This window comes from Macaca fascicularis, chromosome 15, assembly GCF_037993035.2.
Source record: "Macaca fascicularis isolate 582-1 chromosome 15, T2T-MFA8v1.1".
Classification (NCBI taxonomy): Eukaryota; Metazoa; Chordata; class Mammalia; order Primates; family Cercopithecidae; genus Macaca; species Macaca fascicularis.
In genome coordinates, this window is record NC_088389.1 from 108,546,803 (window position 1) to 108,574,773 (window position 27,971).

General features: G+C 38.3%; 1 protein-coding gene across 2 annotated transcripts in view; it reads right to left on the reverse strand.

Annotated features, from left to right (window-relative positions):
• Nucleotides 1–27,971, reverse strand: part of GNAQ (G protein subunit alpha q) — a 324,147-nt gene that overhangs the window by 184,335 nt on the left and 111,841 nt on the right. For both annotated transcript variants that reach the window (XM_005581977.5, XM_065530726.1), the window contains exon 2: nucleotides 22,038–22,222. In XM_005581977.5, the coding sequence (XP_005582034.1) occupies nucleotides 22,038–22,222 (185 nt within the window). The remainder of the gene's footprint in view (nucleotides 1–22,037; nucleotides 22,223–27,971) is intronic.

Here is a 27,971-nt window from a genome sequence, read left to right on the forward strand (position 1 = left end):
CTTGGGTCTTTGAGATATCTAAGACTGCTGAGCTGTTCTCACACTTGTGGTGTATGTCTCATACTTGTGGTATATGTCTAAGTTTCAATAAGTAGGAAATTCAGAATGTGGAGGCCAGAGGTATTCCACATTCTAATAGAACCACATGTACGAATAACACAGTCAAAAAAGATCCTTCTGGCACTCCATCAGGAGACACTAAGACACTTTATTGCAATAGAAGCTTATTGCTAATATGAGATTTAGAGCTCATCTAGAGATTTTAATTATTCATGTTATACATGTTCTCCACTATCATGGAAAACTGTGGGATAACTATACAGAATCTCACTAGCCAGTAAGGCAGGCTGATAATATCTACCTGTGGTTAGATACTGGATACACAGTCAATTCTTTTATTCATCTCAGGTTCACTCCCTTTCACTAATTCCCAATTATCTACATTCCATGCAGTGGAGATGGGGCCTTGCTATGTTGCCCAGGCTGGACTCCAATTTCTAGGATCAAACTATCCTCCTGCCTCAGCTTCACAAAGTATTGGGATTACAGGTGTGTGCTACAACACCTGGCTTCTCCATGCAGTTTTTTCCTTCATGTTTTCCCACAATCCTTACTCCCATACTCCACTTACCCCTCTTTCTTGGCAGAAGACCCTACCAGTTCAGACACAATTGACTAGCACTGTTAAAAGCTGCCTTCTTCTCAAAACTTTAAACTTCACCAATTCTCTGCTTGCTCCCAACAGTTTCAAAGCAATGAATGTCCTGCCTCTCCAGATCTTTATATTTTATATTGTTTGTATACTGTCAAACAGTTTCCCTCTTTACCAGCAAATTTCCACTGACCAACAAACACACTCGGTTCTCTACTGAAGTTAAAGAACCAAACAAGCAAACCAAAATAAAAGCACTTATTTGAATCCTCAAGCTGCCATTTCTCCTCCATGTCCATCCTTTCACTCCAGCTCCTCAGTCCTGGTCAGGATCTTGTTTCCAGACAGTACCACACCCTCGTACCACCTGGGTAGTACCAGATAGTAGTACCACACTGTCACACTCTCATGCCACCTGTATTCCAAAAACACAAACTCCCATCGCCTCCTTTTCCTGCCCAATGGCTCTTGGGCAGCCCCCACAGTGGTAAGAATCAACCTCCAGGATGTGGAACTGGAGGCTCTTTACAATCCAATTCCCCTACTACACCTTTACAGCCTTATCTCTCACCACAAAACCTGGCCCATCTGGTGTATTTAGTCCCTAAATTACTCAACTTTCCTGGGACTGTTCCTGTACTTTCTTACTCTCTGCCTTCACTCCGCTCCCATTCATCTGTCCAAACCCTTCCACCTTCAAGAGCAGTGCAGATATCATCACCTGGCAGAGCCATCCTGCCTCTTCCTCCTTAGGCAGAGCTGGAGCTACTCTTCCTTTTAGGCTCCCTCAATGTCTTGTAAGTGTCTGTGTCCCTCACAAAATGGCACATACCTTGGGGGCAAAGAACCTCACTCACCTCTGCACTCCTCACACAGCTACCCCAGAAATCGTGGTGTGAACACTACCATCCTATACTTCTACAGTTTCAGTCTAGTTACAGTCTCAGTCCTTCTGGGTTGCTATTTTAAAATTCCATAAACTGTGTGGCTTATAAACAACAAACATTTATTTCTCTCAGTCCTGGAGGCTGGGAAGTTCATGATCAAGGCACAGGCACACTCAGCGTCTGCTGAGAGCCAGTTTCCTAATCAACTGATGGCAGCTTCTTGCTGTGCCCTCACTGGGTAGGAGGGAACAAGCTTCCTTGGGCCTGTTTTGTAGGACAACTAATCCCATTCCTGAGGGCTCCACCTTCATGACTGAATCACGTCCCAAAGGCCCTCCCTCCCAATACCATCACCTTAGGGGTTAGGATCTCAACATACCAATTTTGATGGGACACACATTCAGACCATAACAAGTTACCTAACTCTTCTGAATTTATATTTATCATAAATAGGGTTACCAATACCTCCATGTCCTAGCATTACATTAAAACTCACTGGATGATGCAAAATGACACTTTCAGAATGTTCTTACACCTTAAACAAGATATAAATTTGTAAAAATATATTTGTAAGGAGTATTTTATTTGCTTTTCATTTGTTATCATAATTAATTTCCAAATATTTCATCTGATGAAGAATACCATTTTCTCATACTTGTGGTATATGTCTAAGTTTCAACAAGAATGCTTTTCAATATGATTACTTTGGCAATTAGCACTAGCATCCTCCTTAATCTAAAATCCCACCTTTGTTGCTGACTTACATAATAAAAGCCTTGCTTACAAAGTTGAGAGGAATGTCTTAACAGATTACAACATCACAAGATGAGATACTTGGTTTGACATGGAATATCAGCTAAAATGTTTAGTTTTAAAATACTAAAAAGGAAAACAAGAATGCTAAAAATAATAAAGGAAGAAAGATCAAGATGGTTTTTATAAAATCAGGAATCCACAAACTGTTATGGATAATGAGTTCTGATCTTAGTCTTCAGAACAGGGTTTACAAAACCTAACCCAAGTTAGAAAAATGAACGCCAATTTGTTTTTGGACAAAACAGGATAAATTTGAATGGAGACTGCAAAACTTCACCCAAGTATGACATTAATGGTCCTAGAGAGTGTGCAACTGCTTCCCAATCAGCTGGTGCAGCTTCCTTAACCATAAGCCAGGGTAACTGAGTTAGCCTATTTCACAGCTTTCTTTCACTTCACTTATCCCTTCAACATGCAAGTTGGAGTTTCTGCTTTAATAATTTTGCAATTTGGGCCAGGTCTTAGTATCACAGGCAACTTATAACCTTAGGAGTAAGTAAAATTTGTAGCTGTCACCAATCTCCAAGCAGGTGTCAATGGTCTGTTAGATGAAGAGGTGAGCAAAGCCTGGAAGGAGTGCCTGGTATCTCAGCTAATCAGGGCAGAGGCGGGAAGATCTCATGAGCAACACAGGTCATTAGAAGAGAGGTCAGCCCAGAATGGCAGGATCAGAACTTGTGGAGGAGAAGTAGACTAGATATACAAGATTAAAGTTTGAGGAGCCCCAGGTCCTACTCCATAAGTGGACTTGGTCACAGACTCATGCCGCAAGGATGGACCTGAATGCCCAGCTGCCCGATGGAAGCTATTCCCTAGGGAAGGCAGCCTGGGTGTTGGACGTTAGAGATGCCTCATCCTCACTCTGCAACCTGAATTGTATTTCACCTCACAAAGCCTCAGTTTCCTCACTTATGGAAGGGAGAGAATAGTAGCAGGGACTGTAAGGAGGAAAATGGAAAATGTTTAAGTGTTTAAAGGAAGATCCTAGAACATCTCAAGGGGAACGGACAGCCCAGCAAGGGTGAAGTTCTCACTAAATGATAATTCCCTTCCTTTCCCCAGGGGCTAAAGGTGACTCTTCCAGGCAGGCTCTATCTGGTTGATAGGCAGGCAAGTGACACTCTTGTGGGAAGTTGGGATTAAAAAGGGTGAAAAGCAAAATAATTTCTGACACTAGCATTTCTAGCCCAAAGCTTTCGTTAAAGCACAAGTGTGTGTGTGTGTGTATATATCATAATATATATCATAATTAATTTTATACATATATATATTATATATACACACACACACACACATATATACACACCTTATTTTTAATGGAAAGAAAGAAAATGCTCAGAAGTGAACTCCCAGTTTTCTAACTGCCACTCCAGGGTTGTGTGTGACTTCTGGGAGGTCACCTAAAATCCACGCCTCTGTTTCCTCATGCCTGACAGCCAGGCTACCTTCCATATTTTAGGGAAACCCTAAAACAAAACACACAAAAAAATCTTATGAAATCACTCTCAAATTAGGCAAAATGTAAATGCCCTTATAAGGACATGATGGGATGCCTTTTGGAATTTCCATATCACCTTGGATAATCTGGCTTTCTGGCAAGCTGGATCAGACTTGCTGATCTTAGATACAGCCCAGCCCTTTTGCCTGGTAGGCTGAACACGTGCTGGAGCAAGTGTGTGGAAGATTAATGATCTATCCTGCTTCTACTTGGATGATAAGCCTGCTCTCTTGTACAACATTTTGGGATACTTACACTTTTACTTTAGCAAAAAGCTGACGTGGAGACTGTAAATAATCAATTTCTAGAACAAAAGAGATATGGGCAGTGGAGTTAACAGAAGTTCACACCTGCTTATGTTTTAAGAATAAGGTTCACAAAATAATCAGTGCTTAGATAAAATCATTAGCAGGTCTTCTGGGTTGATCGAAATTAAAGCTGGTGTAGCCTAACATTCTTTTCAGTTTCTTTGACTCCAGAATGCTAAACCACATCAACAGGTTTGAAAATGATGCAGCTGTTATTTTTTGTATAAATTGGTCAGAACAATGCTTAAAACAGCTAGATTCTATACAGGATCATTTTAAAAGAAGACACACGAAGAAACACACACACACACACACAGAGGAAGGAAATACAAAATATAATAAATTATACAAAAGTGACATAATGGCAATAAGAAAATTTCTGGTTTGTCTGTAATAGTCTATTGTTCAACTAAAGAAAATTAATTTCTCCCTCCCAAAATGCCTTTTTGTGATTAAAAAAAAGTTTTCTCTGTGTTCAAAAGTTAAGAATGGCCCTTATTTCAAGTACTCATTCTCTATTACCAAGAAATGAAATTAAGTTAGATGTTAAGAAAGATGAATCCGAAAGTTGCTCATTCATTGAACATGGATAGTAATATGAACATCACTGAGTTATCAGATATACTTAAAAGATTCATAATACTACCACTAATAGAAATTTTTACAATTATTAGTACTGCTATTATAGTAACAATTCCTGTGTTTTTTTTTTTTTATTTTTTGAGACGGAGTCTCGCTCTGTCGCCCAGGCTGGAATGCAGTGGCGCGATCTCGGCTCACTGCAAGCTCCGCCTCCCGGGTTCACGCCATTCTCCTGCCTCAGCCTCCCGAGCAGCTGGGACTACAGGCGCCCACAACCACGCCCGGCTAATTTTTTGTATTTTTAGTAGAGACGGGGTTTCACCGTGGTCTCGATCTCCTGACCTTGTGATCCGCCCGCCTCGGCCTCCCAAAGCACTGGGATTACAGGCGTGAGCCACCACGCCCGGCCACAATTCCTGTTTTTACAACTATAAAACCACTCCTATGAGTATTACTATTGTTCTAATAATCTGATTAAAATCAGAGCTGAGCTACCTTTCTCAAAAGACTGTCTAAGGTTTACTGGATTAGAGTCTCTGCTGGCTCGGCTCAGGTGTCTGCATGATAATTAAGCCCCCCAGGTGATTCCAAAGCTTACCACAGATTCAGGCTTAGGGGAAAACTTTTCAGACTCTACAAAATGAAAGAATAAAACTTCAAAATTTCTCTTTTAAAGCATGCAGTGGGGGTTGTAATATTTTTACATTGTCAGAAAACTGCATGAGATAACTGCACAGGAACATGAGGTATAAACTTGCTTATTCTCACCTAAAAGTTGATCATACACTTGGAGATAATTCAAGCTGAAGCCTTTAGCTGTCAATGCCATTAAATACTGCTTTCATATTCAGAAAAATTCTGTCCAAATGATTCTTGGAAGAGTCCTTCAGGATTGCCGGCACTTACGGAAACATTTGCTCTTCATCAAAACTTACTTTCTAAGCTGGGAGCCATCATTCTCAGCAAACTAGCACAGGAACAGAAAACCAAATACCGCATGTTCTCACTCGTAAGTGGGAGTTGAACAATGAGAACACACGGACACAGGAAGGGGAACATCACATACTGGGAGCTATTAGGGGGAGGAAGAGCATTAGGACAAATACCTAATGCATGCAGGGCTTAAAACCTAGATGATAGGCTGACTGGTGCAGCAAACCGCCATGGCACATGTATACCTGTGTAACAAACCTGCACTTTCTGCACATGTATCCTGGAACTTAAAGTTAAAATACATGAATTTCTAGATAAAATAACCAATGCAATTGCTATTACCTGACATGTAATTAGCATCTCCAAAACAACCTAAGATAATAGCCCCAGTTTAATGATTTGAAAATATCTTAATCTCTGGAATGAATCTAGAGGAAATTTTACAGCCAAACATTTATGAAATGGAGTACATCATCAATATTCAAAAATGTAGATTAAAGTATCACTTTCACCAATTAGATTGGAAACACCTAAAACACTAATAAAACTGAGTTGGTAAAGACATGGTAAAAACAGGCAAGTTCAGATCCCACACTGTAATTTGGTATGATCTTTCTGGATGGCAATGTCATAATCTTTATCAAAAGCCTCAAAAATGTGTGTATGTTCTGACCCAGCAATTCCATTACCAGCAGTTTATCCTGCAATGATGTTCATTATGGCATAAGTGAGAAAACAAGTCAGGAAAAAGTACTCGTGATGCATACTTGATACAAAAAAGTCAATATTTTGTATATAAGTCCATACTCCCTTACTTATTAGCTGAAATCCCCAAATTTCCAAGAACTGAAAAGACTTTTTTTTGTAATTACTTTATGGGAAACGTGACTTGCTGCAAAGCTATTTACAATCTTCATTTATTCCACTAATTGCAAATATTAACATACTTTGCTGCTGAAATGTTAATGTATTTGATTACACAGTACAACTCCAAACCTCAGTGGGGGTTTTCTCACATTATCTTTCTACAATCTAAGAAAACTGTCCCAAGAAGTTTTAGATGCGGGATAGTGAACCTACATTTATACGTGCAGTTAAATCTCAGTATGTGAATATACCATAAAATCCAGTCACTTTCTCACACAGTGAGATTACAAGTGATTTTTACCTTCTTCTTTTGCTTTTCTATGTTATCTGAATTTTCACAATGAACACATTTATCTTTATATTTATAAAAATGTTTTTCTATTTGAGAAAAAGGAAAATGGGTCTAGTATTTATGGAAACAAGCTTCTTAATTTCAAGTATTACAGCTATGTTCTCATACCAGAGGTGTTTAATAATTTATGGGCAAGTTATTTTTCTGCTGCATAAGCTTTCCAATCACTTTCTTGATTTGTGACCAAGTTTTTCATAGAGTTGCGCATTTCATGATCCCAAGATTGCAGCAGTAATTAAGATGCCTTCCCTGGCTCCTAACAAAGATACCGTTGTGGGAAATGGTCAGAAAATGGACAAACCCCCAGCGCTGCCAGATGCGTCACTACATGCACCAAATCCAGAATAGCAGAAAGGGGGGCAAAGAAAGGGAAATAAGGAAAGAAAGAAAGAATATATGAGCTTTCCTATAGAAACTCTGCCTTGACTGTACATTAAAGAACTAAATAATTTTGTTAAGTATCTTGCCTCTCCAATGAGACTGCAAGTCCCCATAAGCAAAGTACACATCTTACACTTCCTCTGGCTCGAAGAGAAATGAAAAAATACTTGGTGGGATTTTAAAAATTATTTAAGTAGATATGAAGTGTGTGGATTAATAAAAAACATAAAGAACAAGTAAAAAGGGTGTACAGTCAAGAAGTGGAAATCAAATAGGTGGTTATCAGAGTTAAAAGTTTAAAAGATCCATAATAGTAGTGGTATCATGTGAACAGCTCTCTGATTAAATACGGACTCATTAATTCCATAGTATTTACTGAGCCCAACTGTGGGTCAGGCCCTTTGCTAGGTCCTGGGGAAACAGCAGTAACTTTAGCTGGCTGAAGTGGTGGAAAGAGAGCCGGAGTAGCCACAGGTAACTCCATTTACTCTCTTGCACAAGAAAATTAAATACATGTGTCGTAGGTGCCAAAGGTGTTTAAGGAGTCAAGTGTATGAGCTGCCTTTAGGGAATTAAGCCTAATTCTGGGCTGGGCTTAATCCAGTCCCATACACTTACAAATTGAGTTATTTGGGGCATGTATTTTAAACATTTTTCATCTGTAGAATTAGAACACTACTACCTACCTCACATTTTGAAGCACATTAAATAAAAAAGGCCCAGAAGTGGTTGGCTAAAGTTATTTCTCCCCCTTTTTCTTCTGTCCCTTTGCCTTTTTCGTTATTCAACTGTCTGCCTCCTTCCTTACCCTACAAACACCCTGAAGTCAAGAGAACAAGACACTTCGACTGTTAGAGAAAAGTGAAGACTCCTTTATCTCAGCAGTGACAGAAATCCATGAACCCCTTCAGAAGGGCCCCTAGTTTCATCTACATTCTGATGCCTTAAATCCGACCAGAGGCCAGCCGCTGCTCCCAAGAAACCACTGCTGCACCTGATCATGGGAACCCAAGTCTCATTCTTGGATCATAGCTTCTTCTATGTCTTTAAACAATAAGCAATTTCTTCTCAAATATTGTGCACTTTCTTCAAACAGATACGTATCTCTCCTGACCTAGCACTTTTCGGGAAGAATTCAACAACCATTTAGTAGATACTGACTATGTTGATGTTACTGTCCCAAAAGTTTTGCAACTATATATTGCCATTAACGCTCCCACTAACCATACAAAGTGAACACTATTATCTCCTCACATTTCCTACAAGGAAGGCATAGCATAGAGAGTTTAAATAAATTGCTGAATGTCTCATGGCCAAAATCCTATTGAAGTATAATTTCTGGGATCTTCTCTATAAAAGGTAGCCTACTGATTTCATATTGCCTCTGGTGGCAGAGAGTCAGTTATTTCCAAGAGGCCACTACTTCGGGCCGCTTGTGAGGAGAGCAGACTCTCAGGCCCACCCCAGATCCACTGAAATACAAAGAGACATTTTAATGAGAGCCTCACATGACTTTTACACATATTCAAGTTCGATAAGAACTACTCTAGAACACAAAATCACTGTTCTCAACCTCACATTCAGTTAGGAAGACCCAAAGCTGTCACTGGAGTATGTGGCACTTCTATGCATATTAGAATAATGTACCCACCTCTCCACTTTCTGTGTATACAGTCTGGCAAAAAGAGAGTGCTGTCGAGAGAAAAAGGCACCCCTTCCTCTGGGCCACCATTCTCCTCCATGGCTGGCAAAAAACTGCACAACACTGACGCAGGCCACCCACAAAGCATATGGTATTGATTATTTTATGCCAAGGATCAAGGTCAACTAAAAGACAAGTGAATCTGGAAGTATTTTAATCCCCAACTTTAGTGAGGTACGTTGACTGCAGTGTTCCATTAATACGATCAAACAGCTATACAATCTCATCCTGTTGCAATCCACCAGCTGCCTGGTAGTAAAATGGCTTAAAGACGGTCAAGAGACCAAAGACTAGGCTAGTGCTTTTGAGAATGCATACACAATCACCTAATTAGATGAACTCTTTCCACAGAAGCACTGTCTTTAAGGAATTTTCACCACCTCACAGACAGGCCAATGTCGACAACACTCGGTACAGTCTTCTTTTTAGTTCAAAACCGTTATACTTTTTTTTTTAACCACAAAGGAAGTGTGCACATTGACAGAAGCAGATAACCTACCAGCCAATCTAATACTACTGCTCATCTCAGCAGGGATATCACATTTCTTGATATATGCCAGTCCTCTCTGTTACATTTCAGTTTTAACAAGTAACACAAGACAGTTAAAAAAACAAACAAACAAACAAACAAAACTGCATATACATCTTACAAAGTGGTAGCAATAACTTAAAGGTATCTTCTTAAATTCACTTTAAGAAACATAAAATCAGGAAAATAAAGGTAGTAAAAGCATAAATTTATATGGGAATAGCCAAAATGAGTAACTGTAGCTATTAATGAAGAGCTTTTTCTCTCTTGAAAGGAAAAGCATAATATAACATGAAATGACATAAAAAGTCACTTTTTAAAGTGCATTTATTGCTGATATTCATGTTTGGATATACACGCTTGTACTAATGAAAATCATGAGTAGGTAAACAACATACTATTTAAAAACATAATTGCATAGCAGGTTTAAGTAATTTAGGGTAAAACAATATAATAAAGAATAAGACTACAATTTGAGAAGCAACAAGAGTTTTAAGTTTTGATACATGTTATTAAAATGAAGGAAACTACTGCTTCACTAAATATTAAGTAAGCACTACCCTAATTTTCTACAATAGCAAAAACTAAGTGCATCACTGAGATGACTTCTCCAGTGGCGTAAAAATGAGAAGGAAATGCCCCAGCATTTCTCACACCCTCCCTCGACCTCTATTCAGGCATTCACTTTCCTTGGCTCCAACAAATATATTCTGCCTCTAGTTGAAAATAGATGCATTGTTTTAAAATTAACAAGGGAAAACAATACATTATTTGGTTTAAAAGAACAAGAAAAGTATCCATCTGATGCTTTGCCAGGAGTTAACCAAGAACAGCCAAATGACCAGCTTCACAACTTCCTACTAAAATGCATTAAACTATGCCACATGTGTTTTATATGGTGGCTGTCAATTCCTGGTCATTCTGCGCAGGTTAGCCTAAGCAGCTGAGAGCAGTTTAGAGCCAGACTGCTAACGCAGAGTTGGCTCATGTGTTTGGACTGATCAGTAATGTTCCTTGGAGTGCTTTTTTTTTTTTTTTTTTTTTTTTTTTTTAGATCAGCCATATCAGTTTCTGTTAACTACAACATAGGAGATACTTAGCAAACATTTGTTGAATGACTAAAGAACATCATCTCCATTTAACAATGGACAACACTTTCAACTTTTCCAGACTACGTAATTCTCAAAACACATTGTGAAACAGGCATTAGAATCACCACTATTTTACAAATAAGAAAACTGGAATTCAGAGACATTAATTTGCTTAATACCACACAATGGTTTTGTTGTAGAGTATGTTTCAAACCAAGTCGTGTGTGACTCCAGTAGTTGTGTTCTTGTGTGTATACCACAAAGTACACAAAACCCATCACAGTCAACAAATGTTCACTCATTAATTCATCCAACAGAGTAGAACCATATGTCAAATACTGAACTAGGTTTAAGTAATTAAGGCCCAATCTCTGCCCTCAAGTATTAATTCTCTTCCTTTCATCCAATTTTAAACGATGTGGATTAGCTGAAGATGAACTGAGCTGTGGATGTGGAAGCTGTGAATGAACTGAAGACAAGGTGAGCTAGGTTACTTTGAGATGAGATGAATAACAATGCAGATAAGCCACCAAGCATAAGCTGGGGGAACATTATGCAAAGACAGTCACTGCATGTGTACAATTTACAGATAATACTGGACTTCCATCAGTTTTATTCCTAGATATATATACAATGTAGTGTCCAAAGGTCATTGCTGGCATTCATGAGTTTGTGTACACACGTGTGTATGTGGATACATATGTTTACAGTTGCACCTGTGCTTAATGCCCCTACTCTTACCACAGTGAGCTGCTTCCCATTATCAGCATTAGGCACAAATGAATAACAATTTTACATAACAGGATTAAAATACTATAGCAAATAAAATGGCAAAATCAGTTTTCATTACCTTCTAATGTAACTTTAGCACTCATATTGAGCCACACGAATTGGTCTACTTCCAATAGCTTGAGATCACAAAATACAAAAAAAGAAAACCCAGGTAAGCCTTTTCAATCTAAATGCTACAGATGGTGAAGATAGGAAACTTGAAGGGATTCTGATGCAAAATCTGGTGCTGTAGAGCCATGCTGGCCCAAAAAGTGATTAGTGGAAGGGGAATTTGTAGAACTCCATTGCACTCAGTGTCCAGTTCCAACTCTTGTTAGAAGAAATGTTTAAAGTGAGAAAGAACATCACTGAATAATAATGAAGCCACCATCACCCTTCATAAATAAGGACACTGATCTAAGAAAGAAAACCATATTATCAAACTAGGAGAAATAAAAGTCCTTTTACTGAGCTATGCAGCTAACACAGTCTGGATAAGGAAATAAACTGAGGCCTCAAGAAAAAGGAAGATGTTTGCATTAGAGAGAACAATTAATACATTTGGATTAACCCTAGGAAATCTACCTGCCAGTTTAAAAAAATGCTCTTCCTTAAAAGTACACAGGAATAAATTCAGCTCTTGTGCAATCCCAAAGAAGGAAAACAATGCTGAATGACTTCTACTGCTGCCCAATATTAAAACATTGCAAGGCTTAGGCATTAATAGAGCACATTAATAGAGTAGTGGCACAAAGATATACAAAATAGACCAATGGAACAGAATGGAGAGTCCAGAAACAAACTCATACATATACATTCACTTGATTTGTGACAAAGGTGACACCGTATTGCCGTGGGTAAAGGTTGGTCATTTCAATAAATGAATTGGGTTAGATATCCAGATAAAAAACACAAAAACTTGACCTTTACCTCATACCATACTCTATAATCCACCTGAAATGGATTTTAGGTCTGAATGTAAAATGTAAAACAATAAAGAACTTAGAAGAAAATCCAGCAAATTATCTACATGACCTTAAGTAGGCAAAGATTACTTTAAAAGGACACAAAAAAGTAATTATTAGAAGAGGAAAAAATTATAAACTGGGCAATCTTACCATTGAGAACTTTCACTTAAAGAACATTAAGAAAATAAAAAGCTACAAAATAGACATTTGTAATCCATTTACTCAACAAAGATGTATGTCCTTAATATAAAAGAAACTCCTACAAAACAATGATGAGAAATCAGACAAGCCAATGGAAAAAGGGTAAAAAATTAATTTTATAAGAGATAACCAAATAGTCAGTAAACATATTTTTAAAAAGTGCTCAGGACACTTAGTTATCAAAGAAATGCAAATTCAAACAACAATGTGATACCACTATCCAGTCATCAGAATAGCTAAATTAAAAAGACTACTGGGTGAGGTGGTACACCCCTGTAATCCCAGCTGTGGTGGGAGGACTGCTTGAGCCCAGGAGTTCTCGACCAGCCTGGGCAACATAGCTGACACCCAGTCTCAAAAACAAACCAAAACTAGTAATACCAGCCATGAGAATAACTAAAACAAAAAGAATAATATCAAATGTTGTTGTCAAGGATGTGGAGCAACTAGAACTCTCACAGTTTGTGGAAATGTAAAGTAGTACAATCACCCTGGAAAACTCTTTGGCAGTATCTACGTACTAAAACTGATTATATGCATACTTTCTGACTCAGGAATTCCAAATGCTAGATACATACTCCAAAGAAATGCATACTTATGTTCACCAAAGACAGCTACAGGAATGTTTATATTTGCAGTATTTTTATCAGCCAGAAATGCCCAAATTTATAATAGGATATAATTTTATATATATATATATATACATATATATATATATATATAAAACAAATTATAGTATATTTATAAAATGAAATGTCATACAACTGTACTGTCCAGTACAGTAGCTGCTGGTCACATGTAAATTTAAATGTAAATTAATAAGATTAAATAAAAGTAAAAATTCAGTTCCTCAGTTATACTAGGCACATTTCACAACTCAATAGTCACATGTAGCTAGTGGCTACTGTATTGGACAGAAGAGATAGAAAGCATTTTAATCACCATAGAAAGTTCTGTCAGGCATTGCTATTACATAGCAACGAGAATAAAGGAATTACAAGTTAACAAAGTGGGTGAATTCCACAAACACAATGTTGAGTAAAATAAACCAGAGACAAAGGAATATATATTTTGTATGCCTCTATTCATACCAAGATCAAACACTAACAAAACTAATCTATGTTACTAGAAGTCAGGATAGTGGTCATCCTTCGGAACTTGGGAGTATTGACTGGAAGGGAGCGTGAAGAGTCTTCTGAGGTTATGGTCATATTGATCCAGATCAAAAAATCTAGATACACATGTATTGACAACGGAAAAACACACGAGACTCAATACTGATGATGTGTGCAACTCTTCTGTATCTTTCTGAAATCTTTTTATTATCAAAAATTTTTAAAAAATCAGTCTCAGTCTACTGCTGAAGTCTTCTTTTGTTTCAGAGTCCTCCTCTGATGAAAATGAACTTAAATGTACATCCTAGATAGGCAATATGGCATGCTTTGGGATTACGGATTAACTTTAGCCAAGAAAACAAATAATTTTAAAAATCTCATATTCATCTGCTATTTTTACATGGCCATCATGGGTATAAAATGAATAAAGAACTGCAAAGATAAAGGAGAAGAAAATGTGGCTAGGAAGTATCTGCAAGATATTAAAAGAGAAAAGAAATTATTGAAAGGGATTTTGAAAGTTGATATAGTTACCAGAGACTCCATGGTGATTCAACTCCCAAGAGTCCTGGAGAGAAGGGAGAAAGCAGTAAACCAATCTTAGAAAAAGAGGTGGCTGACTCTTCAAATTGGCCATGAAAAGTCCATAGATTCCTTTAGACTATTAAAAAGCCAAGAGGCCGGGCGCAGTGGCTCACCCCTGTAATCCCAGCACTTTGGGAGGCTGAGGCGGGCGGATCACCTGAGGTCGGGAGCTCGAGATCAGCCTGACCAACATGGAGAAACCCCGTCTCTACCAAAAATACAAAAAATTAGACAGGCGTGGTGGCATATGCCTGTAATCCCAGCTACTTGGGAGGCTGAGGCAGGAGAATCGCTTGAACCCAGGAGGTGGAGGTTGTGGTGAGCCGGGATCACGCCATTGCACTCCAGCCTGTGCAACAAGAGCGAAATTCCGTCTCCAAAAACAAAAAAAGATGAGAAAACTCTCAAAGATTCACAGAAGCAGGAGTAGAAAGTTTCCCTATGAAAAGGCACAGGCTGTTTTGGTACCCTGTGGCCAACAATCCAATTAAAATCACTGTCACCCACAAAAACCTTCATCTGATATTGAATGTCTAAACACTGAAAAAAAAAAAATCTGATATTGAACTTTTGAACACTTAAAAAAAAAATCAACGTAGATGTAATCACTGCAATCACGCAATCACGTATGGGATTTAGATACAAAGAAAAAAATCTCTATTGGGCTGGAGACCATTGTCAAAGCAAATCTGTTGTTTATTGTCTTTTTAAAAATTTTTCATAGGTGCTATAGAAGGGACAAAGTTCAAGAAAGGCAGAAGCTTCAAAATATAAGAAAATAATTTTAATAACAGCTTCATCTCTTTTTTAGAGATTTAGAATTAGAAAATCAACATGAAGAAAAACAGTGTTGAGAAGAATTTTAGAGGTTGTCTACTACATTCCTAGCTTTATTTTAGCAAAAGTGCTTTAAAGAAATTCACATGTTAAAAATACATTCTATTTTGAACACAGTCAGAAAAGGAGATTTCTGTACCTCTTTTGGTATCCCATTTCAATGACTGTCACTCTGAAGTGACTCTGAGGTTTTCCTTAAATACCTCCTAAATCTGGTCACATTGTTTTTTTTGTTTTATTCTTTAAAAAGATGGAAGGTTAGTAGTATTCATTCTCTACGCAATGACAATTCCTTTTATAACTTCCAAACTTTCAAAAATCATTTATGAGACATTTTCACATACATTATCTATTTAACCCTTGAAATAATCCTATTATTATTTGTCCCATTCTACAGATGGAGAAATTCAAGGCTTAGAGAGTTAAAACAACTGAGGCTGAGGGGGAATGGAATAATCCCAAGGTTATTATATTCAATCCTTAGGGTCAAATTCAGCTAGCTACTTTGTATATAACTAAGTCACTAACCCCTTTACTTCTTTCCATCCAGAGTATTTATTTTAGCAAAGACTTAGCAAATGCTAAGTAAAATCAGAGGGCTTGCTTCTATGAAGAATTCATGTGTCATTTGATTTTTCAAGCTGTGTATTTTCACAGTGAAGATTTGTAATTTGTGCCACCATCATTCCCCTTCTTCCACCAACTGTACCGGTATTTCCCTCAGGGGCTGTCAATCATATTGTTGAGCCTTCCCCTGTTTAAAGAGTTAGCAAAGAATCCAGGCTGCTCCAAATCGGCACTTTTTCCCAGAAATCTGAATCTTGGGTGGGCGACAGAAGATTGGAAATGGTCAGAATTCATCCATTTCACAGATGAGTTCCCTGAGCCTGCCCTAGTTTCTAAGAGCCCATCCTTCAGCTTCTACTCCTTTCTCCCAGTGAGTCCATTTTCAGATAAATTCATTTTCTACTTATGTTAGCCAGTGTTGGTTTCTGTTGCTTGCAAGCAGAGAACCTTAACTGATACAGCTCTTCAGAGGGGTAGATAAGAATATGTATTTATTAATTCTGCCTCTATTATGTATCTATTACATAGGCGGGAAATATTAAAATGAAATCAGCCTATTGGCATTTTGTAAGCTAAGAAAATTCACTCATGTTGAACAAAGTACTAATGTTTTATTCCTGGATCAAGGGCAACAATAAGTTGGCAAATTCTCCAGAATCTTGGCTACATTTTTCTTCAGAAAAATGAAAAATGGCTTCTGGGACATTGGATTATTCAAGAAGTACAGAAAATTCAGAAAGTGCCAAATGTGTTTAACGAGGTACTTTCCTGTGACAAGTTCTTTCTCAGAATTGCTCAGAGAGGACAAAAGGCACTGTAGCAATACATCGTCTCATATCCCCTCCATGCTAGGCGAAAGGGAAACACAGGTGTCAGGCCTCAAAACGCCTGGCTATTTAGTCAGAGACAGCTGCAGCTGAAGTGCTAAATGAGCCCTGGTTATCAGGACTTTCAAGTCTAAAAGGAAAAACTGGTTTATGAAAAAAAAGGTGCAACTGTCCACTCAACATTCAACAAAGGTGAGGCTGAGTTCTCCTGGACAACTGTCTTAAAATTCACTACATGAAGAAGCATTGTATCAGATTCTTTTCTCTTCCCAGGACTGGCAAAGGGAGCAATGGCCTATCAATACTTTCAAATTGCCACAATACCACCCTTATTTCACAGTTCACAGAGATTATAAGCCAACTATCAAAGGATACTATGATCCGCTATCTGGAGTAATTCACTCAATAAACAAAAGCTTCTACAACATATCTGGCATGTTATGGAGGAGATAAAGAATTATAAAGGAAGAAGCTTGCTTAGTGTAAGATAATTTTCAATCTGATTGAGAAAATAAGGTAAACAAATGTGAAATAACTAATAACAGGCAACACAGGAAGCACCCCAACTGCCAGGTGCAGACAGTAAAAAATCAGGGATTCCAAACCCTGAGATCCACTCCCTCAGCTGTAACTCAAGACAGTTCCTTAGCCATATAAACACAGGCACTTTATGTCCTTCCCTTTTTAATTAAGAGCTGATTTCAATACCAAAGCAAACATTCATCAGAAAAGCACATCGGTATAAAGAGGGTAGAAGGCGGTTGCGGGGAAGAAGAAAAATAACCATTGGGTACTAGACTTAGTACCTGGGTAACAAAATATTCTGTACAACAAACCCCCATGACACAAGTTTACCTATTTAACAAACCTGCACATGTGCCCCTGAACCTAAAGTAAAAAGTTCTCAAATAATAAACTTAAAAAAAAAAAAAAAAAAAAAAGGAAGCCATAAAATAACAGGGATAAAAATTATTTCTTTTGGAAACTAAGAAATGACAGAGTTATCTCACAGTCAAATGCCCTGCACCTAATGGAGCCTTAAATATGGCTTTTGATTTGACTGAGTGACAAATACTTAATCCCTTTTTATCACTAGTTATCAATATTTGTGTTCAGGGAAAATGCAAAATAATATTTAGGAATAAAAAAGCCCTAGTTCACAGACTATTCAGAAGTCCTAAGACGTATGTCTTCTCTCACCTGGGCTGAGTCCAAGCAGCTCACCTATAAACAGTGCTTGTTTGGCAAAAAAAAAAAAAAAAAGTACAAGAACAGGACAACCGATACACACTCGGGGAAGAATTCATATTTCTTTTGGTAAAGTGTGCAATTACAAGCTCCTTACTAATTCTGCAATCTGTTGACAAAGGGCATGCAATGTCACACCATTTTGTCCAGAGACTGTGGATTGGACTCCCCCTGACCACAGCATCCTCCGGCCAGCTAACCAGGCAGGACTATCAGTTCAAGCAATAACAAGGAAGCAGGAGCAAATGAAACCTCAGTTACTCTGGGGTGGCATTCCTAAAGTCAGAACCAATGTCACAGCAAACAAAACTGAACACTTCCCCAGTTCAGAAGAGCTCATATAATGTATAGGCCATGCTTTGCTTTATAAAATACAGGAGCTCAAAAGCCAAGTACAAAGTTATGCTGGACAATGTTAGAAAGTATCTTCATTTATGCTACTATAGATTATGGCCAACGTGATGGTGGGTGCAGAGAAGCTTTACTAAAAAAATCAAATGGTTGTTTTAAAGCCAAATTTCCAAAATAGTTATTTATTTTATATCTTTAGTGTCACAATAATATAAATCAGAATGTGATACCTCCATGTAACTGTTAATCAAATATACACCAAATTCCTTAGACTATTTATAAATTATAATATACCTTTGTAAACAGAAATTTCTACAGAAAATTCTAACCAAAACATAAAATATTATTATTAAGATAATAAACACAGAAAATAAAAGCCAAATTTAGCCCAGATGCAAAATTGTTCATGAAACATCCTAAACCATTTTCTAGTCCTCCTCTATAAGAATTCCACTCAAGCTAAATTGGCAGATATCTACATCACATGCAAATCCCTTCTGATCATTTACTATAGCCATTCCTTCTCCCCAATGTGTCCCTCCCTCAGATCTGCCCTTCTCCCTTTCTGGATTGTAAATTTCTGTCCAGCCCTGATGGAACTTTTCTGCATCCCTGACAGAATATAGCCTTTATTCCCTTATGCACAGGGATGTCAAGAGTTATTTGTTGATTTGAATAATCATTTTGACAACTTTGGGGCAGACGAAGAGACTCTCAATTGTTAAGCTCACAAATAATTTTTTTTTTTTTTTTTGAGATGGAGTCTTGCTCTGTTGCCCAGGCTGCAGTGTAGTGGCATGATCTCAGCTCACTGCAACCTCCGCCTCCAGGGTTCAAGCAATTCTCCTGCCTCAGCCTCCCAAGCAGCTGGGATTACAGGCATGTGCCAAAACGCCTGGCTAATTTTTGTACTTTTAGTAGAGATGGGGTTACCATGTTAGCCAGGCTGGTCTCAAACTCCTGACCTCAGGTGATCCGCCCGCCTTAGCCTCCAAAAGTGCTAGGATTACAGGCGTGAGTCACCATACCTGGCCACAAATAATTTACCTATTCAAAAAGAAGTATTTTTTGAGCACCTACTATGTACAAGATATAATGCCAGGGACAATGAAGAATGAAAAGATGGAACTGATGAAGACTGACTTTCAAGGAGCTCAGAATCTAGTGATGAAAATAAGATCAACACCCAAGTCACCATAATCAATACAAGCTAGGCAATTACCAACACTTCACTATGGATATGCTAAAGAAGGGTAGGATTACTTAACACTATGAGGGGTTGGCAGGTGATTACAGAACTCTAGGAAGAAGAGGTCGCTATGCTGAACAGGAAGGAGTAGACATGATGTCCTTAACAAGCATAAACAAAGGCAAGGAGTGGGCAGAGTTCAGAAAGTTAATTGATGAAGCAAGGGGAGAGTGACACTTTAGAACATGTATATGATATAAAGAAAAAGAAACAAAGGTGAAAGTCATTTGTATCATGAATGAAAGGGGGTTAAACATGGGAAATTGGGAGGTCATCAAACACTAAAGTCATGATATGTAGGAGGATTTATGAGGATAATTATGGTATCCGAGGGAAACTCATATATTGTAACTTTTTATGATGTCAATTTATAACTTAAATACTATTCAACACAGTAATGTCTACTCAATTAGAACTGACATGAGGCCGGGCGCGGTGGCTCATGCCTGCAATCCCAACACTTTGGGAGGCCGAGGCAGGCAGATCACAAGGTCAAGAGATCAAGACCATGCTGGTCAACATGGTGAAACCCCGTTTCTACTAAAAATACAAAAATTAGCTGGGTGTGGTGGTGCGCGCCTGTAGTCCCAGCTACTTGGGAGGCTGAGGCAGGAGAATCACTTGAACCTGAGAGGCGGAAGATGCAGCGAGCTGAGATCGTGCCACTGCACTCCAGCCTGATGACAAAGCAAGACTCCGTCTCAAAAAAAAAAAAAATTGACATGAAAAGTTCAAATAACACACAGTGTTAAATATTCTTCAATGTGTTACGTGAATAAGGCATAAATTCCACCCCATCTTTAACATCTACATGACTGTATAATAAATGATCTTCATATGAAAATCTACCAACAGGGCAAGGTCCTGAAGGATTCTTCTGGAACATCTAAGAAATAAGATTTTGGGGGATAAAATTCAGGGAGATTATATTTTAGTGTGTAAACTGGCACTATGGTGTGTATATATAAAAAACAATAGCACACATACGGTAAGTCAGGCAGAATTCATAAGATCATCGTATTACCAACTGACTGTAAACTGGAAAACTCGCTGGTATTAAAAACATAAACAACAAACAAAATAAACACAATTACAACTACAAGGAAACAAGCATGCTAACGATTTCAAAAACCACTGAGATTTCTTGGGGCAGGGAGAACCCTGATTCTCTCAAATTCAGACTACTTAGATGTATCCATGCAGCTTACTCTGGCTCAATTACCATGTTCCTGGGCTCAAAAACTTGCCCAGTTCTTTTTCACTCTTGAAAATAAAAGCAGGAGGAATTATTTGTGGTAGGTCTCTTTGCTATTTGTGGAAAGATTCCTGTTGCCACTGGAAAACCAGGTATGAAAGTATCAGTTAGGTAAGAAACCAGTGTTAATTTCAAGGAACCATCTACGAAAAACAAATGCCTGATTTTCAGATGATTTGGTACTTTATTATAGAAGCCTTTGGATGGTAACAGAGGCAAAGGTATACAGAATTGCCTTATTTTAGCTGTGGGTTCATTTTGTGAGTTAAATCTATGAGTCCCACTGGACATCCCAACTTCTTGCTATTGCCTACTGATCTTGGTACATGGAAACATCCTTCACAGTAGATTTATCAAAAGTACTGAGAGAATGAAAATTTCTTATTGAAGACTCTAAAATAATTACAGGTATAAATGCAGGGTTTTATCAACAAAAGGCAAGGCTTACTTACAGGATCAGCATACCTAAAATCCCTGAGGAGCAAAGACTGCACCTATGGGGGATGTATTGATTAACAGGAAGGCAATGAAGACTTCTGAAGACAACAAAGACATTGCTAACAAATTCCAAATGGATATCCCTTCCCTCGGGCTGGGGGCCTCAGCACAGACAGTCACACCCTGGGTGCAGGTCCAGGTCCTGCCTACGAGCTTTATGCAGGACAACTGCAGCATAAATTCAAACATGGGCAACCCTCAGATATACCAATCTTGTTTGGTATTACATCTCTTTAATATTTAGAGGATGGGCAATTATAGCATTTATTTTCATGTTGGGGAGAAGGGGGATGGTATTTTACTTCAACCAAGAAATAATGCTAGAGGATACTGGAAGTGTGCTTATTTTCTAAAAAGCTAAACTTTGAGGGGTTTTTCCCCCAATCCTTTTTCAAGTGGTTTTAGAAGTTTCTGTTACTTTAACACAATGGCAGGGAAATGTGTTGGAAAGGTTATTGGAAGTGATCGATGGGCCTATTTTGAAATCAAATGAAGCCTGTGGTACTACTGAAAGAAAATCACAAAATTCAAAGTTAAACCAGACTGAATGGTTTTAAGTTGTTTTCATTCTTTTTTCAATTTGTTAAAAAGCAAGGCCACCACCACCTCTTTGAAATCCCTGACTTTGGCCAATTTATGATACTTAACAAACTGTCTCCTTAACATAATGTGCTTCCCCAAATTTTAAACCTGAAAATATTTATTGCTGAACATCCAAATATGCCTTTCATTGACATCACTAAAAATAAAAATCTGTTTTTTATAGGTGTAACTCTAGAGGTTTAGGAAAAAGACATTTATCAAAAACTTATTATCTATTAAAAGTCTCATTTATGATGGGATGGAAAATGTATATTTCCAAATCCCCCTATGCACTCCAGACATGTGAAGACACTACTCGTGTTGTCACACTATTGTGAACACCTGGACCATTCAGCCGACTGCTCCGATGAAGAGTCGCACCTACCTTATTGTGCTCATACTTGTACGGGATCTTGAGTGTGTCCATGGCTCTGATCATGGCCTGCATGGCCGTGAAGATGTTCTGATACACCAGCTTGGTGAAGCCCCTTTTATCTTCATCAGAGTATCCTGACCCATGGATGATTCTCATCTGCTTGATAAACGTACTCTTGCCACTCTCTCCTGTCCCTGAAAGAGGAACAATAGCAGCTCATCAGACCACAGCGCCATCTCAGTCTCTCAGATAACTAAACCAAATACCATGCCTTGGTTTAGCATCCCCAGATGGCCTGCTGAGAGGAGCAATTCTAGAATTGGAAACGCTACCTATGGTGAACATTCAGCAAAATTAGAGGGAGAGAGTATATTTCAAAGGCAGATGACCTCCAACAACAACAACAAAAAACCCAAACCTGTCACCTCTTTGGAAACCACTCAGCACTGAATTTTGATAGTCATTTGTAACCATGTATCTTGCAAGAAACAATGACAACAGCATCTTTTGAACATGGTAAAACCTGATAAAGCTCTGTTCCCTGGAGAATATCTGAAACGCTTCCAGGACACTGGGTTGATTAGCCAGGATTTGAATCTGGAAATGACAGTGCACTTACACAAAAGGTATTCAGACAGAGATAAGAAAAAAAAGGCCTAAAAATTTCTAGACACGTTCTCTATTTTATTTTTTTTAGACACAGGGTCTTGCTCTGTAACGCAGGCTGGAACGCAGTGGTGTGATCATAGCTTACTGCAGCCTTGAACTCCTAAGATAAAGAAATCGCATCTCAGTCTCTTGATCCTCCCACCTCAGCCTCCCAAGTAGCTGGAACTACAAGCATGCACTACCATGCCCAGCTAATTTTTTTTTTTTTTTTTAAATTTCTGTAGAGACAGGTTCTCACTAGGTTGACTGGGCTGGCTGTGAACTCCTAGCCTCAAGGGGTGCACCAGCCTTGCCTCTCAACACCCAGCCCATTTTCTCCAATATTAAAATGAGGCATAAGAACACAGTATCCTGGTAAGGCAAGAAGAAGAATCATTTTTCTAGATACCACATATCCCCTGAATTTATTTCTGGTAGGGGGCTGGTTGACTGAGTTATTCCAAGGAATCACCTAATTCAGGAAAGCAACGGTGGTTCTTCTTCTCTCTCCCCATTCTTGACTAGTAACATTATATAGAAATGTATTGTGATTAGCTTTTTTTCCTTCTTTTTATTGTGATTAGCTTTTTTTCCTTCTGTGCTATCTCCTTTTTCACATCTTCAATATTACTTTTCTGTTACCATAAGCCTGAAGGTAATCCCTAACAGAGCTATGCATGTCGCTGGGAAGAAGACAAGACAGAAAAATGGGATCACTTCACAAAATGACAGCATATTTCTTCTACAATGAATCCAAATCGAAAAACTTCATTTTTCTAAATGTAAGTGGTCATTTTCATGTGTCCTTTCTCAGGGCCTGTTTCTCACTCCCTCTCAAATTTCCTTGAGATCTCCAAAACAGTAACTGTCTTTATCTTACCCCAAAAATATGAAGAAAATAAAAGTGCCAATTTGGATATTAAAGACGGAATAACAGAATGAAACACACAATGGCCATTATCACCAGGGTCCTTAATGCCATTTCCTCACTACAAAGCTGAGAAAAACAAAGAAAGAAAGGGAAGGAAAGGAAGAGAGAGAGAAAGGAAGGAAAGGAGGAAGAGAGAGAAGGAAGGAAGGAGGGAGAAAAAAAATAAAAGCTAGTAATATGCCATCTGTCCTAAATTCATTTTGTTTTTCTGATGGTTGGATTTCATTACTATCTTTATAAACAATCACAAAATTTCAATTAAGTATTACAGTTTTCATAGAAGCCTCTTAAATGACTGCAGATGTCTTGGTAAATACATAGCCCTCACACAGTTACAATGAAAGGTATTTCTAGCCATAGAGTCCTGCAGTGGCTGATTCCTTTATAATAATTTCCCTATTACTTTTAGTAAAGTGATCTGGAACTCGTAGAAATATAAATTAACAGCTGTAATGTGAATGCTATCACCCCAATTTAACAGGATTAATTCAGAAAGTTTAAAATGAGTATTTTATAATTCCAACATGAATAGTGGACAAAAGCATAAAGTGGCTGAAACCTACCATTTCTCTAATAGAAATGAAGCTACTAAAATTGTTTCTCATTATCAACCAATGATTTGCAGAAACTAGTATATTTACTCTCCCATAGATTGCTTCTTTATTATCACGATCCCACAGCCAAAGGCTTGCTCTGAGGGCCTAAGTGTAAACAACCATTAATTCACAATAAAAACAGAAGAAATCCTGATTTGTGAGGTTAATATCAGGCAACAGGACCTTTTTTCTCCTGGTCACCTGCATATACTTGTAACTACCCTACCCCCACAAAAAAAGAGAAAGTATCACATGAAGTATAAGCACACTGGTATGTGGTTAATTGAAATCACTTTGGGCAAGAGCAGTCAACATTTGGCACTTCTTTGGATCTAGTCACCAAGTCCCTGGGCACTGTCCACACACTGGATATCACACTAATGTAGACTCCAAGTAGGGGCCAAACATGTGACTGATAAGTGAATTAGGAGAAATTAAAAGAAAAGAAAAAACAATCAAACAATCAACCCTAAGATATTTTCCTGTTGCCAGAAACACGCCCAGGGATCCTTTCTCCACCATCTCATCTTGCTGGGTACCCCCAGGAGGCTGACCAATAGGGATTTCAACAGCTTTGTTATACTCTGCCTTCTGCTTGGGTTTAGCCAACAGGAAACCAGAGAGCAGGAGAAAAAGGAAAGGGCATTTATTCTCCTAGCTTCCGCTCTGCAGTAAGCACAGGTGTGCTATGTTGACTTCAAGAGGTTCCAGCTCCTGCTGGGTGGCCCTCTCCATACCGCTGCTCTCTCTGGGTTCCAACAACTGCTGCCTTGTCCAGCTATTGCTTGGCCCCCAGGTAACTGCACCAGCTCATACAAGTTACTTACACCTACTCCACTCCTCAATCCCCACACTGGAGTGTGCCATCCGCTTCCTTCTGGAACTCTGACTAGTACAAATACCAATCAGATGAAGGACAAGGAATACAAGGGAATGGAGGGCATCCTCTCTTTCTCCTCTGTCCTGTGCCCTATAAATCTTTTATTTACAAAGTGTTTTCTATTCAGTAACTCATTCTCATGACACACTTCTGGAAGCCAATCATGATAAAGAAACAGGGCTGGGCATGATTTTCACAACTATCCTAAATCCAGGATAATTCACTTCTATTGCCCACAATTTAAAAATATCTCATCCGGGCTTTGACTAAACCCATTTTTTTCTCCCTTTAAGCTAATTTCGAATTTCTGAATACTATTTCAATTAAAGGAACCCATTTTGAATCTTGGTGCCATCTTCCAATTGACCAGCCCTAAGTTCCAGGTAAATTTCACTCAAGAACTTAATGTTTACACTTTGATTTTATTATACAAATGTTGTGAATTCAAAGTGAAAGCAAACCTTCGCGTAAGAAAAATCTGCATGATGCACATATTGTAGGTAGAGTAATACAAGTAGGAAATTAAGGTATTATTTGGCACTAGAACAGAATTCAGCCAAAAAGCACAGTCATACATTGGTATCCACAAGGGATTGGTTTCAGAATTCCCCTCTTTGGACACCAAAACCCAAGGGTGCTCAAGTCCCTGATATAAAATGGTATAATATTTGCATATAACCTATACACATCCCCCATATACTTTAAAATATCTCTAAATTGTAATACCTAATACAATGTAAATGCTATGTAAATAGCTGTCATACTGTATTGTCATTTGTATTATTTTTACTGTTGTATTGTTTTTATGGTTTTTATACAATATTTTCTATCCAACATTGGTTGAATCCATGGATATGGAACCCGCAAATAGGGAAGGCCAAATGCATATGGACTAAAACATCAACAAAGAAAAAACCTCAGCTTCTTTGTTCCATACAGTTCTATGACAGATAAATGAATTATTCTTAACAAATGTATAAGCCAAATTTCATGTGTCATTCTCCTATTTTTATAGAATCATACAATACTCTGAGTTTGAAATGGACATTTTAACAATCTAGTCCTGATTAGTATGAAAAATTTTGGTATAATAAAAAAACAGCTGTTCCCAAATTACATAAAATTATGTTGTTTCCTAAGGCCACATGAAAAGGAAAAGTATAAGAGACTTCACAATTCTCTATCTCTGAATGAAAAAAAGCAGACTTTTCTACTAGTAGATTATTTCAAGAATGCAGTGATGACTAACGTCTTTTCACAGCATAGGGCAATGAAAAGCACAAATAACTCTGACCAATCTAAAGAAATATGATTCTGTTTCCAAGACCACTGGTACTATAAAATCTAGCGACAAGCCCTTACATAAAAAGTCTGGCGGAGGGATAAGGATCCCATTTTTGCTAGTTTAAATATATCCCCAATCAAGTTATTTAATAACTTTAACAAGCAAATGAACACACACAAGGGTGTGAGTCCCAGGAAAAACCCTGCTCTTTCTTTCAATGGTCTATATAAATATGACTTGAAAATATCCCCATAAACGTTATTTGTACCTTCAGGCAAGTACTCTGCCTTTCCTTATCCCAGCTCATCTAAATACCCAGAAATGAGATTACCCAGAAATAAGACTATTTAAGAACGATGCTATGAAAAAGGCCACTTCATCCAGTGTGCATAATTGGCTGTAAGGAATACTAATTTTTCTTCCCTACTCGCCAGATCAGGATAAAGCACAGACAGCAATCCCCAGTTCATTTCATATCTCCTTCCATCAGAACAAACATCAAACACAAACTCAATATACTGTGATACAGTGTATCACTTTGTAAACTGTTAGAATACATCACATTAGGGCCAGGCGTGGTGGCTCATGCCTGTAATCCCAGCACTTTGGGAGGCCGAGATGGGTGGATCACGAGGTCAGGAGATCGAGACTATCCTGGCTAACACGGTGAAACTCCGTCTCTACTAAAAATACAAAAATTAGCCGGGTGCGGTGGCAGGCGCCTGTATTCCCAGCTACATGGGAGGCTGAGGCAGGAGAATGGCGTGAACCCGGGAGGCGGAGCTTGCAGTGAGTGGAGATTGTGCCACTGCACTCCAGCCTGGGCGACAGAGGAAGACTCCTTCTCAAAAAAAAAAAAAAAAAAAAAAAAAAGAATACATCACATTAGGCACACACCCTCTCACACAATCTGATGCTTCCATTTTAGGCCTTTTTTAATCCCCCCAAGATCTTTTCAACACAACAGGATTCCCACATACAAGTTCTGCCACAAATCTGTATTTACTCTATGTGTCTGATTCACATAAACCATATATATGTTAACACTGATAATTTTGCCTATTTGCATGATGTAGTCTGCAAATAGTTGTCAAAAATGACCATTTTAAATCCAATTACATGTTACCTTCTTAACGGTAATAAATTAGCATTTATTGTTGAAAGCACGGACTTATTGGTTCTTTCTCTCACTTGAACTGGCTTCAAGCTTGGGCTATTATGTTATCAAAAGAGCTGCCAAGGCCAAACCACATATGCAGAAGCATTGCTCAATGCTTAAAAAATGTCAGTTATTACTGCCACTGCTCTGAAGGATGTTGGTGCCCATTTCCATACAAGGGCCCTGAAAACAATCACTGAATACTACCAGGAACTTCAAGGGTCTACATGGTTCATCATCTTTATTCTGAAGAATAAAAAAAGGGGGTGGGGGCAGAAAACACACCTTACCAGGGCCTCTCACAGACTGAGGGAAGCCTGTACCACTTCTACTTTTTTTTCCCAAGGGTCTCTGTTATGCCAAAACAGTTACCAAAACGGTGGCATTTAAAGCTATACAATGAATGTATTTATTTCACACTGCCAGGGCCTTTCATGACTGTAT